The 26,953-nt window shown below is 42.7% G+C and overlaps 2 protein-coding genes across 6 annotated transcripts in view; one reads left to right on the top strand and one right to left on the bottom strand.

The window, feature by feature from the left end:
• LOC135994566 (multidrug resistance-associated protein 1) overlaps positions 1 to 15,909 on the bottom strand; it is a 52,271-nt gene extending 36,362 nt beyond the window's left edge. For both annotated transcript variants that reach the window (XM_065645177.1, XM_065645178.1), the window contains exons 1-5: positions 15,791 to 15,909; positions 3,457 to 3,633; positions 2,439 to 2,564; positions 1,418 to 1,555; positions 166 to 291 (exon numbers count right to left, since the gene is read on the bottom strand). In XM_065645177.1, the coding sequence (XP_065501249.1) occupies positions 166 to 291; positions 1,418 to 1,555; positions 2,439 to 2,564; positions 3,457 to 3,633; positions 15,791 to 15,838 (615 nt within the window). In that variant the 5' untranslated portion in view covers positions 15,839 to 15,909. The remainder of the gene's footprint in view (positions 1 to 165; positions 292 to 1,417; positions 1,556 to 2,438; positions 2,565 to 3,456; positions 3,634 to 15,790) is intronic.
• Positions 15,910 to 19,583: 3,674 nt separating this feature from the next.
• CEP20 (centrosomal protein 20) lies at positions 19,584 to 25,269 on the top strand. 4 transcript variants are annotated; one of them, XM_065644853.1, is made up of 5 exons: positions 19,584 to 19,653; positions 20,143 to 20,340; positions 21,505 to 21,589; positions 22,407 to 22,546; positions 24,788 to 25,269. In XM_065644853.1, the coding sequence occupies exons 1-5, from the start codon at positions 19,626 to 19,628 to the stop codon at positions 24,868 to 24,870; spliced, it is 534 nt and encodes a 177-aa protein (XP_065500925.1). In that variant the 5' UTR covers positions 19,584 to 19,625; the 3' UTR covers positions 24,871 to 25,269. The 4 variants fall into 4 exon arrangements, with proteins under 4 accessions (XP_065500925.1, XP_065500924.1, XP_065500923.1 ...); XM_065644852.1 differs by having other exon boundaries at positions 22,404 to 22,546; XM_065644851.1 differs by having other exon boundaries at positions 19,614 to 19,653; positions 20,125 to 20,340.
• Positions 25,270 to 26,953: the final 1,684 nt, after the last annotated feature.

The raw sequence follows: 26,953 nt of genomic DNA, 5'->3' as shown, positions 1-26,953 counted from the left end.
CTTCATCTCCTGCATCGCTGACTAAAGAGCAGAAAGAACACTCTATTGCAAACAAGTCAACAAGATTTGAAGTATTTGGCACCAGGGAGACTTTGGGCCTGTAACTCATTGTACAGAATATTGCATGTTATGATATTCAGCACTCAGCATAGACTGAACACTTACAGGATCATTTACTGTTTCAGAAAACAACGGTGGTCGTTCTGGAAAACAACACAGGATGAGCTGTACAAGTAACAGGATGAAGTAGATGCAGAAGGTGACGTAACGAAACACATCCACTTTACCACCCTACAAAGGAAGATAACATTCCAATTAGAAGGCTTAAGGAATTTACTTAAAACATCATCTTACTATTAAACATAAAACAGCTCCTTACTGTAAATACTGCTGACTACACAGATGTTACACTACCCACACCCATGCAAATTAAAGTAATTTACTATTTTGGTAAAGGGAAGGTAAAGAGAGAGCAGAGAAGATAAGAGATACTATTTATTTTTAACCAATCACTGCCATGAACACACAAGCATGAACAACTTCTGTAGAGCACTTTTCCTTAAGACACAGTTTGTACCAACACAGCAGGCCCCCATTTGACATCAAGGTATTCTTTACAGGAGCAAGGCATTAATGCACTGGGTAGTAAGGAGTTTTCAAAGCACATTTGTTAATTAGTACGCACACAGAAAACAAGAATTAGACGAGCAGAATTTAGGTTACAGCTGCTTGTGTTGTGCTCAAACTCCAGAGGTTCTTCCATTTTGTGGACTGGTGCTGACACATGAAGCGTAATCCACAGAAATGAAAGTGCAGGGATGGACAGACACACACCTCCAGACACACCAGTAAAACCCCACTCCCAACAGCTAAAGACAGAAGTTGGCTGAAAGTTCTCAAAATTCACAACATGGCCTAAAGGTTTCAAGAAATAAAAGTGATACGCCATTTGCAGGCAGCTCCACAATTACTCGGATGTTTGAGGTGGCCTTACTATAAAGCAGACTGACACAAAAATATTTCACTTGTGCACTTTCATTTTGTCTCAGCAGACGAGATCACGTTACCATCAAACCAAGCGTTTCAGGAAACCCACTGTATAATCAACAGGAAGACGACGTAAACTCCCAGAACAGCTTCACATCAAAGATTATACACTTTTATTGTACTCAGCCGCACCCCATTTCTGGCACAGCTCGCAGAATTTTCTTGGCAACTGTTGCTACAGTTGGCTATGAATTTCACCAGCATTTCAAAACAAGAGCCATTAAGTCTTGCTTGGCTTGGTTTGTTTTTATAATGCAAGGTACACTGAATGGATCGTTAACTGTCTTAACTAGCAAAATTAGCAAGCAACTACTGTATTACTGCAGCATTTGGGATTGTTTTCAACTGAATAAGGCCAGCAATCACTTACCGTATTTAAGGCATGTATAATTTTGGATCTAAAAACCACTGTGGCACATAACAATGAGATGAGCCAGAAAATTGTCATTACACCTGAAGACTGGACTCCTTTTATTCTTTCATATTGTATTAAAAATGTGGCAAGCAACTGTGGACAAATAAGATAAAAACATATTCACAAGCTTTAAGTTTTACAACACGTTATACACATACACAAGGTACCGTGTTCAAGTGTCCTTATTTCACATTTCAAATCAGTATCTCCCAGACATTCTAACACCCAGAGATTAAGTGTAATTCAAAAACATGCTCAAATAGGAAACTCTCTGGAGTAACAAAGATAAGAAGGGGTCAAAAAAGGAATATGTACTAAGTAGAATACACAGTACACAGTACATACACAAAAGTACTGTCAAATGCTGTCAGTCTCTTTACTTTTCTGGTTCTACATCACAAATCAGCATGCAATTATAATGACACTATATCCTTTCCAATTATTTCCCAACTAATCATTTTTAACATGAAAAATATTTCTTTCCATAGAAGCCACACCACCAAATAACACTGACCAAATATTACTCTGTTTCTATATTTTGTGTATTTTCAGAGTCCTTTAGGATGCTGGTACAACTCAGTAAACTCACTTGACTGCTGCAACATGTGTTTGTCCTCAGCCTGACAAAAGCTTGACAACTGCTTTATTAAATGACCACAAAGTATTTAACATTATGTTTCAGGGCTGTTGGTTTGGGGTTTTTTTTGTTTGGCTTCTGTTGTTGTTGTTGTTGTTGTTATTGCTGTTGCAGTTGTTGGTGTCCCGTTCTGCCCTCATCTTGAGTATCATGTTTAATCATCACCATTCCAAGTCTGTGATTAATGTAAGGCACCTGACAATAAATTAATAGCAAGGCACTTTCCCTGAACTGCAGGCTGCAGACACACTGGTGTGAAAACAGAAAATACTTGCGCACGCAGGCAGAAAGGGTTCACACTGAGGGCACCTACGTTATGGCCATAACAGAAGAACTTACCATGGTTATACCCAATACTGTAGGGCTAACGAGAAAAAATGGAGCTCGAAAAATATTTTGACTTCTTTCCCAGAAAGAGTAGAAAAGGTCTGCCCAGCAGACTATCCACAGTATTAAGCCCAAAGCCTGCAATACAAAAGCATATTTCATACATCAGGTCACACAGATTAGGCAGCACAAAATATACATGAACACTAGATACTATGTGTTAGTGGAAGAGGAGTCAATAATCGGTTTATCTCTTTTGGGCAATCCTACAACGTGCCCAAAAGAAGAGTGATTTGGCTTTACCTATTGTCTCCTCCCTAGAAGAAAGAAGTTAATTATCATAGAGTCATAGAACCGTTTGGGTTCGAAGGGACCTTAAAGCTCATCTAGTCCCACCCCTGCCATGGCCAGGGACACCTTCCACCAGCCCAGGTTGCTCAGAGCCCCATCCAGCCCAGCCTTGAACACTCCCAGGGATGGGGCATCCACAGCTGCTCTGGGCAGCCTGGGCCAGGGCCTCACCACCCTCCTCTGGAAGAATTTCTTCCTTCTATCTAATCTAAATCTCCCCTCTTCCTTAAAACTTTTCACTTATTCTAAAGGAGGAAAAAGACAAGAAAACATTAAGTACCTATTTCACAATAGAAGGGGAACAGAACACCTGCAGCAGCTCTACAAATCTATGCTGTGTAACTTAAGAAGCTGACAGGTAACAAATTCTTTTTATTATTGAAATAAAGGCCTTTAGATTAAGTTGCCTTAAAATAGTCTTCTCTAACTAGTCCTACAAAGGATTTGCATGGGGTTTTTTTGCAATGTCGGAGTAGATTTCAGAGAGTCTACTGATAAAAGGGCAGCAGAAACACAAAGCTTGGAAATCAAACACGAAGTAGAACAAGTAAGTTACAGCTGAAGTGTGCACGCAGGTCAAGATTGAGGCTTAACAGAAACGGTGTGCTAAAACATAGCTGAAAATAGACTCAAGCTTCCAGAGAAGCTTAATAAGTTCTGATTTTAAAAACTCACGTACCGTTTTGGCTTTGTTGAGGTTTGACATTTGTATGTACCCCCTGTCATGACGGCGAAGGTGCAGGAAGTACACAGGGAAGCAAACCCACAGGTAAATGCAAGGAATCCAGACCAGCACTGTGTTCTGAAAGCACGGGGTGAAGTCCGGATTTTCTGTGTGCCATGTCAGATTCCAATCCTGGGGAGAGAAAGTGGATCGAGTCAAAGAAAAAGCAAACTCAGAACTTCAGCATTTGAAGAAAGAAATAGCCACCATCTGCCTTATTCTTTATCTCTTCTTGTGTGTTTATTTATATGCATATTAAACTGGCTTCATTCTGTGATATATCGAATTTCATTGCACTTTTTGGAGCTCATAAGTTTTAAACCTTGACCTTGCAGAAAAGTAACATGACAAAGAAAGCTATCTCCCATTACAACCACTGTGCATGTACGTGTAAATACTCAGATACGCCGCCTTCCCAGATTTCAGCATGGAAACGTTATCTGGCACACGGTAAAAGTGAATAGCACAAGGCAACATCACTTTGCTGTCTGTAAAGTAGAGTCGGAGCTCCCCAGCTGTCCGCAGCAAACCCCACTGAGACTTTCTGGTAATTCATAACAACACAGGATAGAACTCTCTAAAAGGCTCACCCTTGCAGCCCCTTTACTACTGAACAGCACGAAAATGTGAATCGATATAATTCAATGTTTTCCTATTTCTCTCAACATAATTCTCAATAACAAGATAAACCACCACACAATCAAACTACAACTGACAGTTACAGTAATAAAAATGTGATGATAATTTCCCCTATGTGTACAAGCACTACTTACAATGACAGGCTATTTAGTAAAATGAACTTTCATACCATATTTACGATTGGCTTGAGTTAGGGAAATCCCAGAGATGCTCCCAGCCCAAAGCCTTGCTAACTACCTCACCATTGCCAGATGCAAAGTGTTTTTTCAGACGGCTGCACAGCTTACAAATGCACAGAATACCAGTACCGCTACTGGGACACAATGGCAGTCAGTAATCCTTCTCCTCTATAAAAGCCCAAGCTGGTCACAGAAATAAGTGCCATTATCCACATTTTATAGATGAGGAAACAGAAGCAAAAGGAGCAGCAGTGCCTGGCCCCCCCTATTCCAACAAAGCTGGAAATAGATCCCACTGCTCAGAATCGCCAAACTTTGATCCTTGTATGTCTCCATCTTCTACTGATTAAGCAGTTTCAAACACAATTACAAAGAGAGGAAAATAGATCTGAAAAGAAACGGAAGATATAACTTGCAAAAATTTCAACTTGACGCTAACCAGACGTTATTTTATTACAGAGCAGGTCTCCCTTTAAATTTGACCATTCCATATTAAGATATTTTGTCGTGTTTTGCTTTTTTGTTTTTAAATAGCTTCTTTTGAAAACGTATTAACAAAAATGTTTTCCTTCCCCACTTCCCTCTCAATTTCTGTCAGAATCTAGCATTTCTTTGTCAGATGCAACTGACAGTACACACAAGACACACGGCTGTTGTTTTTCTCCTCTAATTCCACAGCATTCTAAAACTTCTTCTCACTTCATTTAATTTTTGTCAGCTTAAAAAAAAAAAAAAAAAAAATCCTCAAACTTAATACAGCCAATTCAAGGAAATTAATACTGGTAGAACATAACAAAAATGCCTGATTATGTTTTAGTGTATCTGCATGGGGTCACGTAAATTGTTCGTGACAAGGCAGCGGCTGCGAGACGCCGTGCGGAAGCCACACGCTTACGAAGTTGCCTGCGTAACATCATCAGAAATTTGAGCTGAGTCATCCTTGCGTTCAGCCACCGCACAAGTGGTTTTGGCTTTTCCAGTCCCAGCTGCTCCGCTCCAGCACAACAGCCAAGGAGAAGTCTCATGACTCCGCAGAACAGTTTACAATTCACAAATTAGGATAAATATGATTATACAAGTAAATTGACTGGGGGTAATCCGCTTTACAACAAACAAACAAGAGCACTGACATCATTTTAATGAGGAAATTTGTTGATATCCACACACCGCCTATCCCCCTTTTTAGTGTTTTTAAATGCTTGCTGTAAAAGGAATGAGGCAATTACCAGAAAGCGCAGAGCAGGAAACGCACAGGTCACTGCCACGTGGCTAAATAAAATTTAAAAGGGCTGTATCCATGACTGTCGTGCATATTGGCTAAAAAGACATGCTGGCTTTGATACTTGCAAGGTATCCGGAGGCGTTTCTGCACGAAAGGCAGGAGACTATGATGCAATGGTACTTCAGGGTTAAGAACAGAAAGTTGGGGCAGGGGCGGTTTGGGGTAAGATTACTGCCAGAATTTAACAGTCACGGCAACATCAGCGTATCTTCTTTCACATTTTTCCAGGATTCGGTCCAGTGGTTGTTGGTTGAAGTTCGCTTAACATAAATACACTATTCTTCTCTGTAGAAATGGCTACACCGAGGTGGGGTGCAGAAGCCCCTGCTATTTTCCATCCATTTCTGGTGACAGAAGGTGACGTGGTGGTATTTCTCCTGCAGATTCCCCAGGTGCAATTCTTTCCAGCTATGTCTACACAAGGTGGTAGCACAGACAGGAATTCAGCCTTACGAGGTTCAATCACGGCTGGAAAACATGCGGCTCTCATCATGAAACCAACATGTATTCATAGGCAAATCACCATGTTCAGTTACACAAGTCTAGACTAGTTCTGCCAGTTGAGAGAACATGCTTCTCCTTTCTTTTATATAAACTCAGATTTTTTTTTTCCAGCACAAACCAAAATTCTTTACAGATCAATAAAGAAACATTCACTGAAGCAGACCTTTGTATTTAACAGACACCAACTGGCAAATTAATGACATTTTTTCTGACCCAAGTCTTAGAAACGCTGTTTTAGCAAGCTCTATTAAAACACTAAATTGCCCCATTTTCACATCTCGAAGATTAACAACAATTTTCACTCTGATCAGCTAACCCTTCTACTTTGCAAGAGCACACCAAATGACAGATCCAAGTACCCATCGAAAGCCAACACAAACTAGCAGCTTCCTGCCATGGGGAGGAGGAAGAAAAAAGGGGTTCGGTTTCTCTAGAACTGTTTGACTGTATAATCTGGAAGCAGCCTTTAATTTAAGCTATGACTGCAGGAATCCACAGGAGAAGAACCAGTGTGATCCTTACTCCTTTCTTGGTGGATGCTGGGAGAGAAGAGATCTGCTGGGGGCTCAGTTTTAGTCTAGTCCAGAAGCAGCACATCTTAAATGTTAAATAGTTTCAGGTTGGGGTTTTTTTTCTGTTTTAAAATCCCTGGACAATTCTGAAATTTCCCAGAAGAGCAAATAAGTATTTTTAAACTTATCCAAGCTATTTCTCAGTTTTCATTTCCATCATCAGTACTGTGGCTGAAAAAATACCAGTGCAGTTTTTGTGCCCAATAGCATGTTTTCTCTTACGGCAAAAAAAAAAAAAAAGGCTTCATGTCACATTTGAAGTGAAACCCCCTAACTCCAAGAGCACAAAAAATGCTTGGCGTTCCCCAGAATCACGTGGATCTATTCACAGGTAAACTACTTATTTAACAGTGCATAAACCCTAGGAAAATAAAGAACTACATTAATTCCTGTCTAAAATTTCCGGAACAAGCAAGATAAAAGCATTAGCAATAGGAGCGTAAGCCAAAGTTGCGACACAAAGTGCCCCCAGTGCACCTAATCTGAGAAATAACCGCGTCTGAGGCTGGACGGGACCTGTGGCTGCTGTCCCGGCAGCGGGAAAGGCCGAAGGGAGCGTAACCCGACCTGACCCCACCACACACTTTCAAATTCTCACTGGAAGAAACGGAGACACCAAAATTGCTCAGTTTCATGCCTGCGGTGCGCAAGCGTGCTCGACATCCAAGCTGCCGACCACGCTGTTAAACCCACCTGTGACTGAAAAATGACTTAAACGTTACCGCACACGACAAAACCACACAGGAATCTTAATTTCACGGTCAACACCTACTCCTTAAGTGGCATTTGACATTGATATCGGTGTGTACCCACTACTTTGATATCGCCCCCAGAAGAACCACCTCATTCGTAAAACCAAGATAAAGTTTCTTAATCTTATTTTCCTAACAGTAAAAACATTTTTCATTTAATGCAACCATTACATTTAGTAGAACGCGAGTAATTAGCTCTCTCAGGCACTAAGACTGTAATTGCAGCTGACAGCTTTCATTACAACAGTATCATCACTTTCTCGTTGAAATAGGAAGTCTCACAATCTGGCAGCTCTAGATATCATATTAAAAAAATCCCTAGCGTAGCACCTATAAACCCATGAGCTGACTTAACCATGATGCCACGAGGTCATCAGCCTTTAGCCTACACTATCTAGGACAGCAAATTTCCTGCCTGTCCCCAGATACGAGATGTCCTGGCTGAGCCTCCAGCCCCCGAGGGGCCACCAGCATCAGTGAGCAGTGACCCCTCCCTTAAAGGCTGCTTTAAAGTAACTCTGATCTGAATTTTAAAGTCCCCAATATCACCATTCTTCATCAAAACCAAAAGGAAAAAGTGACACTGTTGACCACCTTGAGAATTAAGGAAAGCAATGAACTAGAAAGTGATCCAGATTTTGCAATAGGCTAGAAGGTCTATTCTCAAGTGATGAACTTAAAAGAGCTCTCCAAAGTTATTCAGCTTGCCAAGTTTTATCCAACGTAGCTTTAAAAATTTTGAAGAAAGGCTGAAATAATGTTCTCAAACCACTGTAAATATAGCATCTTTATTCTGTTGTTCACATTTTGGAGTCAGATCATGAAGCATATTTAGAATAGAACCTACAACAAGCACAATCATACACAATCTTCACCAGCATAACATTTGCACTGTTGTGTTTCCTGTTCAGGCTAAATCACAAGAGGTGACAGGTTGATAAAACAAGCAACAGATATTCCTACATGAAAAATCCTCCAGAGCTCCCACAAAAAGCAGCAGAAACACCCACTCCTGCAGCTCTCCTGTCTGCTCAGCACTGATCACAAGCAGCAGACAGTAACAACATCCCTAACAGTGGCAATCAAGGCACTAAACGAGGTATATGACACCACAAGCAACATCACAAACTTCCTATTCACACGCTTATAAATCCTTTAAAAATACTACACGTATTATGGTGAAATTGTTTTGGAAGAAGTACTACTTGCATTAAATGATCCAACGGCTCTACAATCAATTCCAGATGAAGCAGCATTATGCAGAAGGACAAACATACTGTTCCACCTTAGTTGACATTTCTTTCCTCTAGGTTTTTTCTTAATAAACAGAAGTTACCCAAACACACGGATCTCTCCTGTGACACAATGTAGTTGTTCTTGCTCCAACTGAAGTTAGTGTAGAATCTAACTCAAATGGTACTTTTGCTGTGGTGCACATAAAGCGAGCTCATACGGCATTTAAATGGAGCTTTCAATACACTGCCAATTCCTTTGAAGGCCTACACTAGTTAGATGAAATTACAGGTTTACTGCTTTTTCGTATCATCTAAGGGTGTACTCTGCAAACAGGTAGTCAAAGAAAAAATTAAAATACTCGTACAGATTTTACAATATCATCTTTCCAACGGCTGCTTCCTATGCTTAATGAAAGACAGCCAGGAGTGATTTTTATTTTTAGAACACACAAAACCAGGATTCCACCACAAAGTAAAAGCCACACAACCAAATACTTGATCTCATTCCCAGACCTCCACAGACCCTAAAAATTACTTCTGCAAAGAGAAATGATGGAATTATGCTGCTGTACAGAACTCCAGCACTGACCACAAGCAGTGGAACAAACAAACACAGAGTGCGCCAGGCGGCTGATCCGGGAAGAGACTGGAGGATCTCCTCTGATCACATCTGAGGAGAGCTGCTCATATCCCCACCAAGCTCTCCAGACAGTTTTTTGGGTCAATAACAACGCAATTAGATCAATAAGTTTCTGCCTTTTTGTTGTTCTGCTACCACAAAGGTGAACCAAGAAACATTAATGGCAATTACCATATTGGGATGTAAGAATTCAATTCAGATCTCCAGCTCTCATGGAAATCACCTTCACCCACAGAAAAGACATAGTTTGAGGGGGTTTGTTTTGTTTGTGGGGGTTTATTATTATTATTGTTACTACAGGAGAACTCAACCTGCCATGTGACTGAGAATCTTCTCCTCTTGGTTGATATTAGAGTCTTGGGCAGGGGGTGCGATGGGGGGTGTTCACCAAACAGTGACAACACAAAACATTTCTCCTCATAAAGCCATGAAGGCACCAAAACTATTGCTATTAAATCTGAAGTTCGTTGGTTAAAAAGCTAGCAGTAGTCAGGGAAGCAAGGAAAATATAATAGTTTAGCAAAAGTTCAGAAAATACAGATCTCCAATTAAGATTTTGACAGGTAAGTCTTGTGTCTGAATAAAAAGCCTTAAATCATTCACCAACAAGGCTTCTAGCCCAGCCTCTCAAAATACCACGTTCAGATCGAAACCTCAGATGGGGAAGAGACCAAGCCTTTTCTTCTTCCTTTGTTTCAAAATAATTCTGACATCTAAGCTTTATTCTTACAGTCTCTAAGGTTGTCACGAGACAATATCGTTACAGCAAGAGGGGAAATGTTAAAAAAATATTCACATAATAAACAGGGGTCCTAAAATTTTTAAATCATTTACATCAAGAATACTTAGACGGGAAAATATCAGTGTTTCTAGTGACAGGGAAATACCCTTAATTTCTCATAATGTTTTCTGTTAGAAATGGTTTTAACAAGACTGAGTTCTCATAATAATGACTTACAGATTTGACTTGTTAACACAGCCAAGAAAAAGCCTCTAAGCTTAGAGCAGGTGTCTGCACCTCCTTGTCCAAACCCCAAACATCGGTATTTCCTAATGTTTACTAAGAGCTGAAATCCTTTCTTACAGACAGCACCGCATCAGCTGAAACTGTCTGTAGAAGGACAAGAAAAAAGCATGTTTTGCCTTTGTTTCCCTTTGTTAGTCTAAAACTTAGCTGGTGCAGAGAAAGGAGCATCTGCAGCTGTCGAATTCACAAGAGCTGAACTTTGTAATCCAAGAATCTAAAAGCCACTGAACTAGGGCTATTTTTTTGTGTCAGGGAAACATGGGACAGATTACATCAGCACTTGCAAGATTAAAAAACATTTAGCCTCTTTCTACGGACATAACATTTCCATACCCTGCCATGTCTGCAACACCATGAGACAACATTTGGCCACATGACAGCAAAATGTTTACTCTTCTCAGCTCCAGAACCAAAGAAATCAAAGCGATGGTTTTTACCTTTCTGTGAAGTTTTTCACTGAAAACAGTTACTTAAAACAATACAGGAAAGAGATTCCTGCTCTCATCTCCTTTCTGCACCAAACCCAGGACTTTTGTTTAATAATGCAACCACCTGTATATCAAGTGCAAATCACTGTGAAAAGTTTGAACACACCTGAGTAGTAATATTACAAAGGGACTAAAATAACAGCTTAAGTTGGGATAAACTGTATCCGAAGCTACCAGAGACGCAAAGAGCGAGAAAACAGTAATGTACGGAATTCTGACTCTATTAAAAGTAAGCAAAAGGTCAGTACACGGCAGCAGGCTTTTTAGAGATGTGACCCAGAATGACTCCACTGCCGCCCGAGGTAACCTTCGCTTAGTCCCAGTATAGCACAGTGTTTCAATGTAAACTGCATTGTAAGTGCACGGAACAGCGCAACTTACTCGGGCATTTTGCTGGGTTTTTTTTCCTCATTTAACTTTTCTGAGCAACCTTGAACTGACAGCTATAAAATGACAGGTCATCTGTTAAAAAAAATCCCCATCAACAACTGAATACCAGGTTTCATTTTCCTGTATTTCCCCTAAACTGATATATTCTGGATCAAGAGAGGCAAGTTTAATTTCTAATATAAGTTTAATTTCTAATATAAGTTTAATTTCTATGCAAATTTAGACCCTTGTTCACATGACCAACAAAAACATTTTACAGGTCTAGACGAGAAACAGCTTTCACAGCTAAAAAGCCCAAGGACAACAAGCCATGAAGCAATCAGCTGTTAATTATAATTATGGCACCGTCTTGTGTAAAGGTATTTCTGTTTAGCACTCTGCTGCTCCTCCTCTGTTCCAAATGCTGTCCACATATGACCTTCCTCTGTCAGCAAATAAGTAGTTTTCTGATCTGCATCCTCTCTTAAACTCTGGACACAAATACATTCATAAACTTGATACCTTTCTAACCAAAGGAAGAGTCCAAAGTCATAACTTTTATCGAGCTCACTCAGCACCACCCTCACAGCATCTCAGACTCCCTCTCTAGCTCTGCCACAACCACACTGAAAAAGCACTAAAGACATATTTTGCAGGGTAAAAAAGCTGCAGAGTTCCAAGATACATGCTAATTTACTGCAAATGTATAAAAGCCACAGAACTTCAGAACACAAAATTAATGCTTACATTAAAAGTCTGCTTTTTCTTCAGAAGTCTATTTCGGGAAAACTATCAGTGTCCCAGTGTCCTCATAAACAATATAAGCCTAACGGCTGTTTACATCACACAATATAACCTCACAAATGTCAGCTAGTCATTATCATGAATTAAAGATTTTTTTTTTCTCAATAAAATCCTGTCAAGCCACATTATAGTCTTACAAGATCCTAACATGTGTGCAATCAACTGAGAGGTGGGTTGATCTCCCCAGCTACAACAATATCAACCCAAATACAAGAGGTAATGTCTTTGGACAAACACTCAAGAAAATACATTTATTAAGGCAGACAAAACATGTCTGAAAGCCTCAGACACAACTCTGCACAATAGCAAGAGAAGCAGAGCCCAATCCCACCGAGTTGGTCCCTAGATTTTGTGTGCAAGGCTCTGCCTCACCTTTTCTCACCCATTCTGTTTATCTTCTGTAGTTTGGTTCCATATGAAGAAACACTAAGCCTATAACAGTGTTTGGATGCAATTTGTTTACTGACAGAGGCTCCACAAAAGATTTCTCCACCAAAAGGGAAGAAATAGGCCTGGGTTTACACAGGCACACACGGCTTGAATGGTTACAGGACTCTAGTTTTCAAAACAAAACAGAGATGAAAACTTGCTTTTCTCCTAGAAGTAAATGGAATTACTTGCTTTCAATCCTTCCTCAACAACCAAAAGCCCAACTAGAAAAATATGGAAAAAAAATTCCACTAAGTTTCCACTTAGCTAAAGAATTAAAGTTTATATAAGTTTATATAAATATAAGCCCTTTCTCTCACATTCTCTTAAGCATAAGCAAGAACCTGAAAAGTTTCAGATTCTATTTGACTTACAGGCATCTTCTAACAAATGAATAACTAAAACTTACTGTAAACCTGGCAGAGCGCTGGCGAGGGACTGTGAGGAAGTGCTTAGTGTGAACTTGCTTTGTCTTTCATATCTCTTACATCTTTTTCATAAAAGCCCTATACTGGGGGTTACCCTTGAAAACTCAGTGTCACAAAAACTCTTAACCTCTTCCTCTAGCAACCTCAAACATGAAAAGACTCCTCTAAATGTGATACTGCATAGTTCACAAGCTCTGAAAAACTGAAACTACCCCAAAATTTTATTAAAAGGAAGGAAAACCAGTGGAACGTTTCAAAACATAACTGCACTGAACCCATTGATTTGCGAGTGTGCATGTATCCAGGCAGCGAGGTCAGCAGCCCAAAGTGTACAGCAGCTTCTACATCTGCCTTGACAGAACTGAAATGCAAGTAGCTCAAAACGCTACCCCTAGCCCACTAGCTTTATTTTAAAGCTTTTACTGTCATCAACAGCTATTACTAAAGATTATCTTACACCTTTCTTTATATTTTGGAGGGGATAGCCAGTGATGCTGGAGAAAGCAGGGACGAAACAGTACCCTTCCAAAAAGGGAGTCTGGTTCAAAGGAAGCAAGAAAGAGTTAAGCTTTATAAGCAAATTTGGTTGCAGTGAAGCTAATATGCTGAGTGGGGGCATAAAGATAGGTTAAACAGTGAGGGGAAAAAAAGGGAGTGAAGAAGAAGAAATAAGACAGAGAACTTGCTTGGGCTGTTGACCTTTCAGAGTAAGCATTAAATAAAACCAATCTGTTTAATTCTCAGACAAGAACTTTCAACAACAACATTCCTTGGGTATGCAAACAAGAAAAATCCCGGCCAGCAAAGCTTAAGAAGATTAGCATACAGTCTTTAGGGGTTCATTAGTTCCTTTCAACCTGCAAAGTGCCCCCAACAATTTAAAACCGAGGTGCCCCAAACTCAGGACCACCTTAGACAGAGAACACATCTCCAACGTTGGAGATCCTGCTGCTGCACCACCAGGGCTGCAGCACCAACCCAGCCCGCTGCTGTGGCCACCCAGCTCACCACAAGAACGCAGCTCCACATGCCACCAGGCACCCCGCTGTCTCCCAGCAGCGGAGGATGCGGTCCACAGGACACAAGGGCAGTACCACACGCAGATGATATCTAGAAGCCCAGTGAAACACTGCAAATATATAGGGATTTTCTGAAAATCTATTACAAATTCAGCTTCAAGTAGTACCAACAGTGGAAATACCAGAAAAGTAAGTAGTCAGAGTACCATAAGCACCAAAACTAGCATTACCCACTACCAGGAACAATGCAACGAAGTAGACAGAATGTTATTTAAGAGGACAAGTTCAGCAAGGAAGATTCTTCCAGACACATGGTACACCAACTGGAATTCACAATTGTTCTTTTGCAGGATTAGAAGAATCCAGAAATCTAACAACCACACCCACAGGAACCTGAACTGGAAGAAATAAAAGGCAGACCCCACGTGATTTGGAAAAGGATGACAAATCACAAAACCATCTATATTCTTGGGAACCAATGCAACTAGTGAAAAAAATGTATGGAGTAGTTATGACACAGCACAAACATCAGAAATGGCTATAGTACATACAAGGACTAAGTTTTCACAATGAAAAAATCTGCCATGAGAAATCCTATATAAACTAGTTGTTTGCAAAATCCTAGGCGTAGTTCTTAGTTCTACCTGATGTTTCAATTCCACAGTTCAGAGAACTGGCAGCTCTTTTTCACAAAACTACTCACTCTCTCAAGTCACTTTTTCCATAAACTGAATTCTGAAACACGTATTTCCTAAAGCTCTTCAAATAAAATGTCTCATTCTGGGAGAGGAAAAAAAGATACATTTGATGACAACTCATAATTTAGCCACTTCTGAGAAACCTGAATATTAGCTGAAAAGAGATATGAACTTAAACAATATAAAAGCAGGTTAAGAGTCACTTTTGATCAGTTGGGAAAGCTAAATATCTTAAAGTCTTAATTATTTTAATAATATTTGCTGTGCAATACTTTAATGGTTCTTGAGATAAACATACAATGGCATTTGTGAGACATACGATTTTACTTTTTTCTAGAAAGGCAGCTCATTAGCTCAATGCTATTTAGCAAACATCCGATGAGCAGTTCTTTAAACAGTTTAAGGAAATCCAGGCGTTTCCCTCTCACCCCACTTTTTTTTTTTTTCCCCCCTTTTGAACTTCCAGCTCCCTCTCCTCCCTTCCGCCACACAGTCTCCTTCTCCACGCAAACTGTTTCCTCCTCAGCCGGCTCCACACGGCCGTCCTGCCCCCGGGGCCTCCCTGCTGCCGGCACCTGCGCGTCCCAGCCGAGCAAGCCCCACGCTGCAACACTGCACATCCCTCACCTTCGCATGGCTGGTTTGCAGCTCACCCACAGCGGGCTGCGCTCTTCACTAAGAGCGAAAATACTGCTGTGCAAACATGCGATACAGCTGCTAGGCTGCAGAAAACGTGTCTTTGGCCTCCTTCACGGGACAGCACCCCGCGCCGGGGCCAGCAGCCGGTCACCGCTATTGTTCGCTCCCGCTCCTCGCGGCCAAAAGCGGGGGGCAGTGCCGGCTCGGGTCACCCGAGAACTCGTTCCCAGTCTCCCGGGTCAACACCACTCACGGGTTTCCCCCCTGCGGACGCCCCGCACTCGAGGCTCGCCAGCTCCTGCTCCGCGACCCGGGCGCGGGGACCTCGCCCCCGGCCGGAGCCCAGCGGGACCCCGGCCCTGCCCCTCCGCCCAGCCTGCCCCCGCGGCCAGCGGGGCCGGGAGCGCCGCAGCCCCGCGCTCTGCCCACGGCGAGCGCCGGCACGGGAGGCTCCCGCTCCCCCGCCACCGGGCGCAGCCCACTCGGGCTCCGCCGGGGCGCGACCATCCCGGGCGCAGCCGGCTCCCCGCCACCCCTCAGCGCCGCCGCCGAGCCGAGAGCCCGCAGCCCCATCCCGCCGCTCACCCAGAAGGGCTCGTAGGCGTCCGCGCTGCAGAAGCTCTCGATCCCCATGGGGCGCGGCGAGGAGACCGCGGGCTCCCGCGGCAGCGCTGCGCTTCCCCCTGCGCACCCTCCGTGCCCGGGCGGCGGGCGGGGCCGCGCCGGCAGCGCCAGCGCCGCGCCCTGATTGGCTCCGCGGTCACGGGGATGCCGAGCCCGGCGGCGCCGCCGCCCGCGCTGCGCAGTCCCGCCCGGCGGGGCGGGGGCAGCGACGCTCCCCGAGGTGCCCCGGCCCGGGGGCGCACAGGAGGGGAGCGGGATGCTGCGGGCTCGGCCGGAGCCCAACACGAGCGTTTGTCCGGTAGAGGAACTCCCCGCGCCCCCGTCAGGGTAACCGGGGCGGGAGCGCTGCCCCCCCGGCGCGCCTCCGCATGGCACCTGCCCCCAGCAGCGCTCCGGGCCCCGCACCGCCGGGCGCCAGCAGAGCCATCGCGGCATCTCCCGTGACACCGCCCCGGCCACGGGGACCCCAGCAGCCGCTGCGCGGAGGGACCGCAGTGCCCCGCCGGTACCGGGGGACACAGGCAGGGCACCGCCTGGGCAAGGCCACAGCGAAAGCCTGGGCTCACCTTCACATGTTTCACTTCTCAGCGTGAACCAGTTAAACTGGTTTCAAAGCCCTGAACTAGTTCAAATTGACTAGCATGAACCGAACCAAAATAACTTCACATCCACAGCCAAGTTGGCACCAACATCCGTACGAGTTGAAACAACTGCACAGTGCTGGCGGTTGCATTTGGCTGTGTCCCACTCACAGCCCCTGGAAAGCGCATCGGTGAAACCCACGGGCAGCACCCGTGCTCTGCCTACCCTAACAGCAGCACACCTGGGTATGCACGGTGCATATGTGGGTTGGCATCATATGTTGCATGAAAGAGCAGAGTGGATATGTACCACCCTGCAGTAATGTCTGAAAGCTTTAATCACACAAATTACACAAAGAACCTCAATTGAAAATGTTCTTTTGACTCCAGAGCAATTACAGTAACAGATCAAGTTGTTAGAAGAGAGAGAGTTCTCACTGTCTAATGTGTAACTAAATGCAAGCATCACACGTACAAAAAGTGTATCAGGGATTCCTCTGTACTCACCTGCACGCCGACACCGAGGGTTCAGAGCTGTGCTGGTGGCCGCTGTGTCCGGACTGTCCGTCCATCCATCTGGTCTGTCCCCCGGTGGGATTAACTTGCTCCTGGGGTGTTGGGTCGAGGAGCAGCAGCAGCGTTCAGCCCACAGCAAGGTCACGTTTGCCGTGATGAACTGAGCAGAATCATCACAGAAAGATCAAACCAAACAAATTAGGTGTCAGAAGCTGTACAAGTTTGTGCCAGTTTAACCCATAACTTACTTCATGCCACATTCAAATCTTTACAGTAAACGTTGAAGTCCAATTCTCCTTACTAAGAATATTTTTGTCCTGTTTTGTACACTCACCATATTCATCTTAAAATCATCTTAGATACCTTGGCAGGTTGCTTTTGATGCCTTGATGCTCATGACAACTTCTGTTGAAAAAATTCCATCATAGTCCCCAACACCTGTTACCCCACTGCCCCCCCAGCTATAAGGTACTTTTTTTTTTTTTTCTCCTGGCTGCTCTGCAGTGCATATAAATGTTAACAGCTCCAACAATACAAACTTTCCAGTACCTAGGCTGGAGGAGCTTTTCTTTGTTAACAGCACTATTAAGAGCATTGTAAGTCAGAAAAAAATGCTAAATAATACAACCTCTAAGAGCTTACACTTCTACACATATTCTGTGTGCAATAACAGAATATAAACTTATAGTTGAAATGATACAGCAGAAAATTATTGAGGATGCAGAAATCATATTCAAGGTTTGTTCCAAACAAGAAGACAGTAAATAAGCATGAAGCAAGGAAGGTTGAGAAAAACTAATTTTTACCACTCCAGATATTATTGTATACTAAAAGACTAATGAAACTTCGCTTACACTTTCGGGATTCAAACTTTCCAAGTACTTCAATATAATGTTGGGGTTTTTTTCAGCCTCAAACTGTGCCTGTACCAATGGGCATGTACCAGGTTAATAACGTTTCTCATCAAATAAAGATACTTAGATCTGCAACTCCAACTAGTTGCCTTCCAACTAGTTCCATCCCCTTCCCTTAGAAGCTCTAAAAAACAGCAACAAGACCACAGATTTTAAACAGTGAAAATACAGAGGAAATAATTAAATGTCAGGGGAAGCGGAAGAGTTCAGAAGCAAAATGTAACAGACTCAAAATGTTTGTGTGGAGGAGAAAAAAAAAGACCTGACACAAAGACAAACCTACAAAGAGATAGAGAAGCAAGATCCCAGAGTTCCACTCCCTGAACATGGATTTCACAAACCATTATTACAGCAGCATCTTTTGAAACACAGATTAATACATAAAATAGAAACTGCAGTCTTATTTTAAAAGACATTTCCTTGCACTCAGAAGCTTCTCGCGCGACCCAGAATTGTATTTTGGACTCTCAACTTCCCTTTGTAGGACACAAATTAAAGCTGGATAAGAAAAACAGAGTGGAAAACAGCAACAACTTCTCAACTGGAAATGAGATGTAATAGAACACTGACCCACAACAACACAGAGTGATTTGGAAGGATGCAGAGAAAGACGTTTTTGCTGTGAAGATGCCATGTGTGTTAAAGGCAAGCGATTGTTCAACCCCAGGGCTCACTGGGGATCGGGGCAGCAGATGCACAGACAGCACTGCCGGCTCACTGAGGGTTACTGCTGTGCGAAAGGAACAGACTAGCTTCACCATTGTTCCTGTAGACTTCTTTTTTCCTTACTTTTATTTATTGCCCATTTCCAGAGACTCTTCGGAAGCTCAGAATGTAAATATTGGCTTTGAAAGTAAGTGTATTAAACAAAGAAAAAAACCCACCCCACACTTCAAGGCCCTAAGTGGTTTACTGCTCAAGACTCACATTTTCCTTCAAGCCCAAGCAGGCTGCTCCATCTAGACCATGACAAATCCCGCTTGTTCATCCATACTGGCTGCATTTCCTTTGGGAAATATTTAATACATTCGCAAAATAAACACCGTTGACTCATCCCAGCGCCATGGAGCACACACGGATGCCACCAGACACACCAGGGATCCTCACAGGCTTGCACAACACCCAGTGTACAGTTACATTTTGGCAAAGACTTTTAATTAAAAGCTCGTCTTTGGCGAGGTCTTTTAAATTCATCGTTCAGGGACTCGGTACAAAACTCCCCCACTACACGTCAGGGAGAAACTCACTCATTCTACATGTTTCCTTTCCTCATTTTTTTTCCTCCCCTCCAAATAAAGCACATTCACACTCTTTTTAAGTGCAGAGGAAAACAAGCTCAGCAGCCCCACCACGCCGGCCCAGCTGACTTGACTGAACTGCCAGGCAGGCCACCGAAAGGGAACCTCCCCACGCACCACGCAGGCACCGCTAATCGCTTTATCCCGGCTCGACCTTGCCGGGGGACACCCTGTGAGCACAGGAACTCGCCCTGGGGCGCCGCTCCCTGGGCGGGAGAACCGGGAGGACAGCGAGCGGGCCCCGGGCAGCCCCGCCCGCCCGGCCGCTCCGCCGAGGGGCTCCGGGCCGCCTCAGGGAGCGCGCGACCGCACCGGCCGTGACGAGCGCGCCAGCCCCTGCTCGAGCCGCCGGCGCTGCCTGATTGGCTGGTGCGCGCCGAGAGGCGGGGCCGAAGGCGCTCGCCCCGCCTCCCAGCGCTGCGCCTGCGCAGTGCGCGCCCGTCGGCGCCGGGCTGGCTCATCCGGGTCCCTGGCGCGGCCGTTGGCCATGGCGGCGGTGGCGGAGCTGAAAGCAGGTGGGGGTCCGGGGTGGCGGGGGCGTCTCGGGACACCGGGAGCGTCTCAGGACACCGGGAGGGCTGTGCGCCATGCGCCCGGCGGTTGGCTGGGCCTCGCAGTCGCCCCGGGCGCTAACGGCGGCCGCCGGCTCCTCCGAGCGCCCGTTGGGACCCGCGAGAGAAACGTCCCTCGGGCTCCACACAGGCACCTGAACTTGTTTGTCTTGGTCTGATGTCCCCGCGTTCAAAACATCTCGGTCCTGCAACATCCCACTTCCTAAACTGCTAGGACGTATGTTTCCTACTAAAACCAATATACTTGCGGCTCCTTTGAAGGCTTAATTTTTATCTGTAACATTCCCACAGTTATCTACTGGCGTATGCACAAGCGTGGATATCTTATCGTTAGTTCGCCGTGAATGTGCCGAAATTGTGTTTGTATTGTGGATGATAAATGCTGCTTGAATACATTTGGCTTTGTATTAACAGATCTTTTAATGGTAATAGTTTTAAAGGACACGCTGGAGAAAAGAGGCGCTCTTGGAGAAATAAAAGCAAGGATCAGAGCTGAAATCTTTAATGCGCTGGATGACCAGAGTGAACCACGGCCGCAGCTGTCCCATGAAAATCTCTTAATCAACGAACTAATTCGTGAATACCTGGAATATAACAAATATAAATACGCAGCATCTGTTTTAATTGCAGGTATTGGGGCTGAATTTTTGTTGTCATCACTGTATTAATTGACATTTACTGCTTGGTTGAGGGGTTCCACTCATGCTATGAAATCAGTTGGTGCGACCAAGCTGCACAATTTTGTTTTCCCTTGGAAATAAAAGAGATGCGAACACTCTCCACTGCTTTACTTGCCACATTAAGCCAAATCATACCATTAGTTTTCAAGAAAACTTACCCTTTGCTCCTTATCCTCAAGGTAAATGGTAGAGCAGTTGATGCAAGAGCGAGAAAACTTGCTAGCAGCCTGCAAAATCAAAATACCTTTATTGAAATGTCTGTGTTTGTTTTGGAAAATGGCTACCAATATTTTTAAAGCATATATCACATTTTTTTTCACATTGGCATCTAAGTAAAATAAAAACTTATAAATCCTACAAGTGAATAAAATTTCTTTGAGGAATAAATTAAAGTAATACGTACAGACAGTAGTTGATAATTTGAACTGCAGCAGTTCTGGCACTTTATGCATATAGACTGTATCAGAAATGTGGTTAGATGTCCTCAGCTTAAATAAGAAAAAAGAATACGGTATTTTTTAACAACTGCAGTTAAGTATTAATGTTCCTGGCTGTGCTAAAATACCAATATTTGAGAACTGGTTAGACTACAGCATCTAATGGTAGCCATATTTTATATGGTACAACATGTACTTATTTTTGCAGCTATTGCTAACTTGTATTTGAAATTACAGTAATTGCATTTGCTATTTAATAATTTGATATATTTTACTCTTAAAATTAAGAGGCAGAAAGGTTCATCTCGAGAAGAGGGAATGGAGACAGTATGTATAGTAATTAATGTATGGAACCTGTTTCATAACAGTACTTTGGAGAAAGAGTTGTTTGCCTGATTAGTTTAACTTTATATTGTAAGACTTAGAGAAGTCTTTTTTAAATTTTTGTTAGTCTCCTTTACAGTGAAGATAAAAATCATAATACGCTGTTGTGAATTATATGAGTATGAAGCACTAGGGTTTGAGTTCCCTGGAATGGCAATACACTGTTAGATATTAATAGTCTAAAAGGGACCCGTGTGCTCTCATTCTCTTTTTAAGTCTACTGAGCAGTCTTTAAAAGTTAATTGTGATGTTTTTCTTAAGTCCTAAGAATTTTGGGGAAATCTGTTTTCCAGAATCTGGCCAGCCTGAACAGCCCTTGGACAGACAGTTTCTTGCCAGAGAGCTGAACGTAATCGAAGATGTAAATGGAAAATCAGTGTAAGGAGTGATTTTGGAATGCACAGTATATTCTGTTCTGCTTATCTTTTTCTCTTTAGTGTCATTATAAATCACATATAAATGTTCTCTCCAGTTGAAATGTGACTAGATCACAGGGCTGCTCTGACATGCTGGATTCAAACTCAGTGTCAAACATGGGGCCATTTTCAGACATACTCAAAAGTAACATTTCTGCCAACTCTACAGCATTCTCCAGATAATGTACTCGCACACCAGTACAGTCTGCCCTACAGTTAGAAGCACAAAACAGATATGCTTTTTGCATATCAGTGCGTTGCTTTCTAGAGCAATAAAAAGATTATAGTAGTCTGAGATTAGATAAAAATTCGCAATGCTCCAATACAAGTGCACTAATGAGGAGCTGGGATACTGACACGGGTTTAAACGTGGTCAGCGTTCTCTATAGCTTGTGCTGTCAGAATCCATCAGGTACTGAGGAAGAATTGAGTTTGGGATGTGCAGGTCACCAAAGTCTGAGCCTTTGTACTGCACAGGTGAGAATGTGGATGCGTTTGTGTGCGAAGCGTGCTCTGGGGCTTCACCTCCGTGGGTCTGGAGTTCAGCTGGGAGTGTCTCCCAGTGTGAAATTTTTACGAGAGTGTTGGTGTTCAGGATGGGCTTAGGTCTGCTTATTTATATGACACTTGCCGTAACATATTTTACATAATTAAAGACATCTGCACATATTCTAGAAGTAAACACTAAGGTCTAAGAAGTTTTGAGGAAAGGGTGTATTTTTAATGCTCAATATTTCCTAGAGTTCATAGATTGCTATTGTCATTTCTCTCTTAAGCAGACCTCTCTTGTATGGAATTATTTCTCACTTCTTACATGGTGGGAAGGAAGAAAGTTCCCAGAATACCCTTCCCAAAGTGCCTTTGCTGACTTACCAGAAGCAGAACCTTGGCAAACCACCTACTGAGAGAAATCCAAAAGGTGGGTGTGGGGTCATTTTTGCAGTAGTTTGATTTGTGACTAGATTTCCTATATGATACATACGCTTACACCAGCATAAACATGCGGATGGACACAGTGCACCTACCGCCTTCCCTGAATGCTTTGAACTGACACTTCTGTAATAAAAATTGTTCAGCAGAGCAGTGTTTATAACTCAAAATACTGTTAAGCTGTGTGACCTGACCAAACCTGTTGCTCATGTATTCATTTAAGAAGGGTCCTACTGTATCCAGCTCAAGAAAGACCCACCCATGATTTCTGAAACTACCTGGAGATGTGCCTTTGCTTAAGTAAGTGCCTGACTTAGGCCAGCTCTTAGGCCTGCTCCTCTCCACAGCTGTGCACGTGGGACCACAGATACAGCACACAAATCCGATTGCCCTCGGAAGCGCTTGATTGGCCTTCACGTGTGTCTGTGACAGGACTTTCTTACATGGGAATGTACTTTATTTATAACACAGACATTTTAAAATATGGTAGCCCAATTTATATAATTTTTCAACACTGCAAGGTACTTGAAAGCCTCTGTTACCTTGTGGTAGCTGTAGCTACTTGGTAGTTATTTGGGGAAAGGGGAAAACATCTAATTGTTTTGCTTTATTCTGTTGAGACTTCTGGGCTGTTAAAAACAGAAAATTCATTTAAATTGGACAGCCGTGCTATTCTAATTTGTAGGTGGTAGAATATCTGTCGTGACATTTATGCTTTTAGAAACAGAGATTTACTGCTCTGCAATTGCTGGAAAAGATGAGAAAATATTAATATCCCAATGCTCAGTATCAGAAAGGTCATCCACCAAGTTGCTTTACCATTTCCCTGAAAGTTAAACTGGCCAAATTGCAACTTCCTTACAATATCACAAATCTGGAATGGGCCAGCTAGACAGAGTCTTATTACATTGGCAGTTTAATACAAGAATTTAATCTAAATTCTCAGTAAAATATATTAAATAGTGGAGGTATCTCTGTTTCTCATCTGTTCCAACTTAATTTCTATAGAAAGTTCTTAACTCTTTAGCTGTCAATTCTGTATATGGGCATAAACCTTTTCTAGGACATAATTCACGTCCCATTGCCTGCAGAAGCTCGAGCTCCAAGTTCATTATTCTATAGTAGAACACTGCAAAATCTGATTTTGCCTTTTTGCTCTGTTTTCTGGCTGATCACGATTAATACTGCTGAAGCCACAGAATGAAAGGGATCACTGGTCCAGTTTTTTCCTTCAGAGTCTGCTTGGCAGATTAGTTCTTTCTGTTGAGACAATTTAGTACTATTGTGTTAGTACTACCAACTATTTCTTTTGTATCCAAAATTGTGAAAAATATGAAGCCTGAGATATTATCGACATCTAAAAAGTGAGAGAAAAGTACTAAAAACCTTTTCTTAATTAATTCATTAAGGCAATGTTGTTTCCCTTCTGCCAGAAGGGGGGGCTGAAGAAATAAAATTTCAATACCAAAACTGCAATAAATTATCTCTTTGTTGGAAAATAATGATTCCTATCAGAAATTTCTCCATTTTAAAAAACAAACTCAGTGTGCGGAATAATAGTTTTAAAGTATAACTTTGTACCTCAGTTCTGAAATGGACTCTGTGCAGCGTCACCTTGCCCTGTAGACTCCAGTATAATATCAAATTGGGATTTAATTGTTTAGAGTTCGTTACAGAACTCAGGATCAATCATAAGATATGACAGCACCTTGCTTTTTGAAATTAAAAAAAATAACAGCTTTAAGGCTTTTAACCTATAAGTAACTGTAGTCTGAAATTACTATTTGCATGTGTTTGTGGAATATGTCAGTGGAGACCTAAAGGCAGTGGGTTTAAAATACTAATTATGTAGCTGTTTTAATTAGGCCGCATATTAAGGTAATCAAGTCCATTCATAAACTTAACCCTCCACGTCTCATATTTAACATATTAGAAATTATCTTGCTTATTTAGTTGAATATTCCAAATACTGGTGTACAGACTGGGAATCCCGATAAGACGTGGAATCTGGTGTTTCTGTTAATTCATTCACTACAGCTGAGTTGAAGTTGTCTGAAACATAATCTAGTAATGGAAAGCTCTTCTCTCATTCAGCTGCATGGAAAAATATATTTGTAAAATTGCCCGAGTTTCCATGACGATATTCTGTATCAAAGTTGATAGTGATGGAAATTCACACTTGTACCTTTGGATCTTCAGATGTGTGAGAACATTTCTGCCTGTGTTTCAGTTTCAGATGGAATTCCAGAGCCAGGAAGGATGGCTGGCATCAGCATCGAAGAGCCCCTGGTTATACAGAGTATAAACCGATGATCTCTTTCATGTGCCAATTCCTGATGTAAAGTTCTGTACGAGTTCATGTAGGAAATTCTTCTTGGCATAGATTTCCCCAAGATGTCCAGTGGGACCATTGCAGCTTGGTAGATCCACCCATGAGACATGATGACGGGGTCGTAATTAATGAAACAAATGTTAGCAAAGGCTCTTCCTCCAGTGCTGATGGAAGGAAAACTGTAGATTAAGGCAGATTAGTGAAGCCTGTGTCGAGAATTGGCCTAAAAACACTGATTTTTCAGTTTTATTCTATGTGGTGTTTTGAAAGCGTTCAAACTACACATTTTAATCATCCTCGTTTAAGAAGAACTGCTGCTACTTTCAGATCAGTATGGGAAAATAAATTTTAATAGAAAATTAAAGTGCTTTAGAGGAATAGTTGTTTTTAATTCTCCGGAAACAAGGACTATATTTATCTTCATGCCAACAAACAAACTAGGGTAAGGCTTTTCCATCAGGAGTTGCTATAAATTGTGCAGTGCAACACTGAATAGATGGGATGGGGAGGAACTTCTGTTTTTTTCCCAAACAACATGAAACTCCAAGTCAGGCAAAGCTAAAAATAAAGTTGATAATAGATCACTGATTCCCAGAACTTTTTTTTTTCAGCTGAGATATTAACATGTTTTTAAATGGTAATTTATTTTAAAAGCCAAACTGATGAGGTACATAAAAAATAACAGATTAGCTTTTTTTCTCTACTCATTTTTGCAAAATGTATAGATGCTGGTGTTTCCAGTGGTACTGAGAGGAGTTTTGTATAAATACATTTATAGGGTTGTGTTCTTAAAAACCTTAAGTTTTAGATAAATGGTGCAGTAAGTGGGGAAAAAGAGAGGAAGAGAACATGAAGTTTGTAAATGCAAGTGAAAGGACCTTGAGTGGTACAGACGGCAAAGTTTTGCTTTAATCTTGATTTGCCCAAGTTTGCGTTACAGGTATATTTTATTTTGATGAGCTGCCTCTGCCCCAGTGTGGAATTGTGGGGAGCAGTCCTGGGCTGCACAGGGAAGCTGCGTTTCTCCATTTGAAGAGATGAGTTCATCCCCTTCGTGTGACTGGTACTGCCGCCAGCTCCCCGGCTGCTGATTTATAAGTATTTCGGGACTGTTTCCAGGAGGGGAGGACACGTGTTTGCAAATACACCTCAATCAAATCCATCTTGATGTCTTTTGTAGCTTTGCATTGATTATAATTAACCATTAGGTGAATCAAACATGTTTATGTCGTGTGCCCTCGCTGTTTGCTCTGTGCTGACAGTGCCGGTGCATTCAATGACTTGGCTGAAGAGCGATCCCTGTAAAAACTACCAGCGGGGATTCTGCCTCCTTACTAATGCAAATATTCACAATCACTGATCCCTCTCTAAAAATATAGTAGAAAAATCAAGCTTCTAAGCTGTTATTTGCAAATTACATTCCAAATTTTGGAGTGAGCTGAAAGTGCCTCCATGGAAAGTTGCAAAAATGAACTTTTGAACAATGCAGATATGACTGGCCACAGAAATCCCTGAGTTTTTAACTTTGGTTTTCCAGGGGTTAAATACTAAACCCCTGTTTCTCTGTAAACCAGGGGGTCAAATTGTTGTCTGGAATCTGAATTGTCTTTTCAAGGGCAAGGCAAAAGGCTGTGGGAAACAGACGCTCCGACCTTCCACGCTGTGCAGATCTTCCCGTGTAACCCAAGCCATCGTGCCTGCTTTCCATCTGCCCACCACGCATCACACAGCAGCTGCCCAGGTGCCACGGAGCTCCCTGGGAAGTGGATTTTTAGTGGTAGAAATTAAATATGATTTTTGTTCTGGTTGAAGACAGCAAAGGCTCTTTCCCAAGCTTCCCAAGCTCAATGGGCTTGTGGTCTCCACAGCTGGAAAGCAGAGGCTGTTCCAAGGGCATTCCACCGAGCTCGGAGGGAAAGGTGTGAATCTGAAACAAGAGCAGAGATCTGTTTCAGTCAGAGGGGATCTCGGGGCTGTTTTATTTGGGGCTTCCAGCCTCAGCCCATGGGCAGGATCCTGCGCTGGGTGCGCGGGAGCTGCCCCGTTTGCTCTCAGTGCAACAGG

This window comes from Caloenas nicobarica, chromosome 14 (genome assembly GCF_036013445.1).
Source record: "Caloenas nicobarica isolate bCalNic1 chromosome 14, bCalNic1.hap1, whole genome shotgun sequence".
NCBI classification, from domain to species: domain Eukaryota; kingdom Metazoa; phylum Chordata; class Aves; order Columbiformes; family Columbidae; genus Caloenas; species Caloenas nicobarica.
Note: the sequence above shows the minus strand (reverse complement) of the source record. Positions and strands in the feature narration are given on the sequence as shown.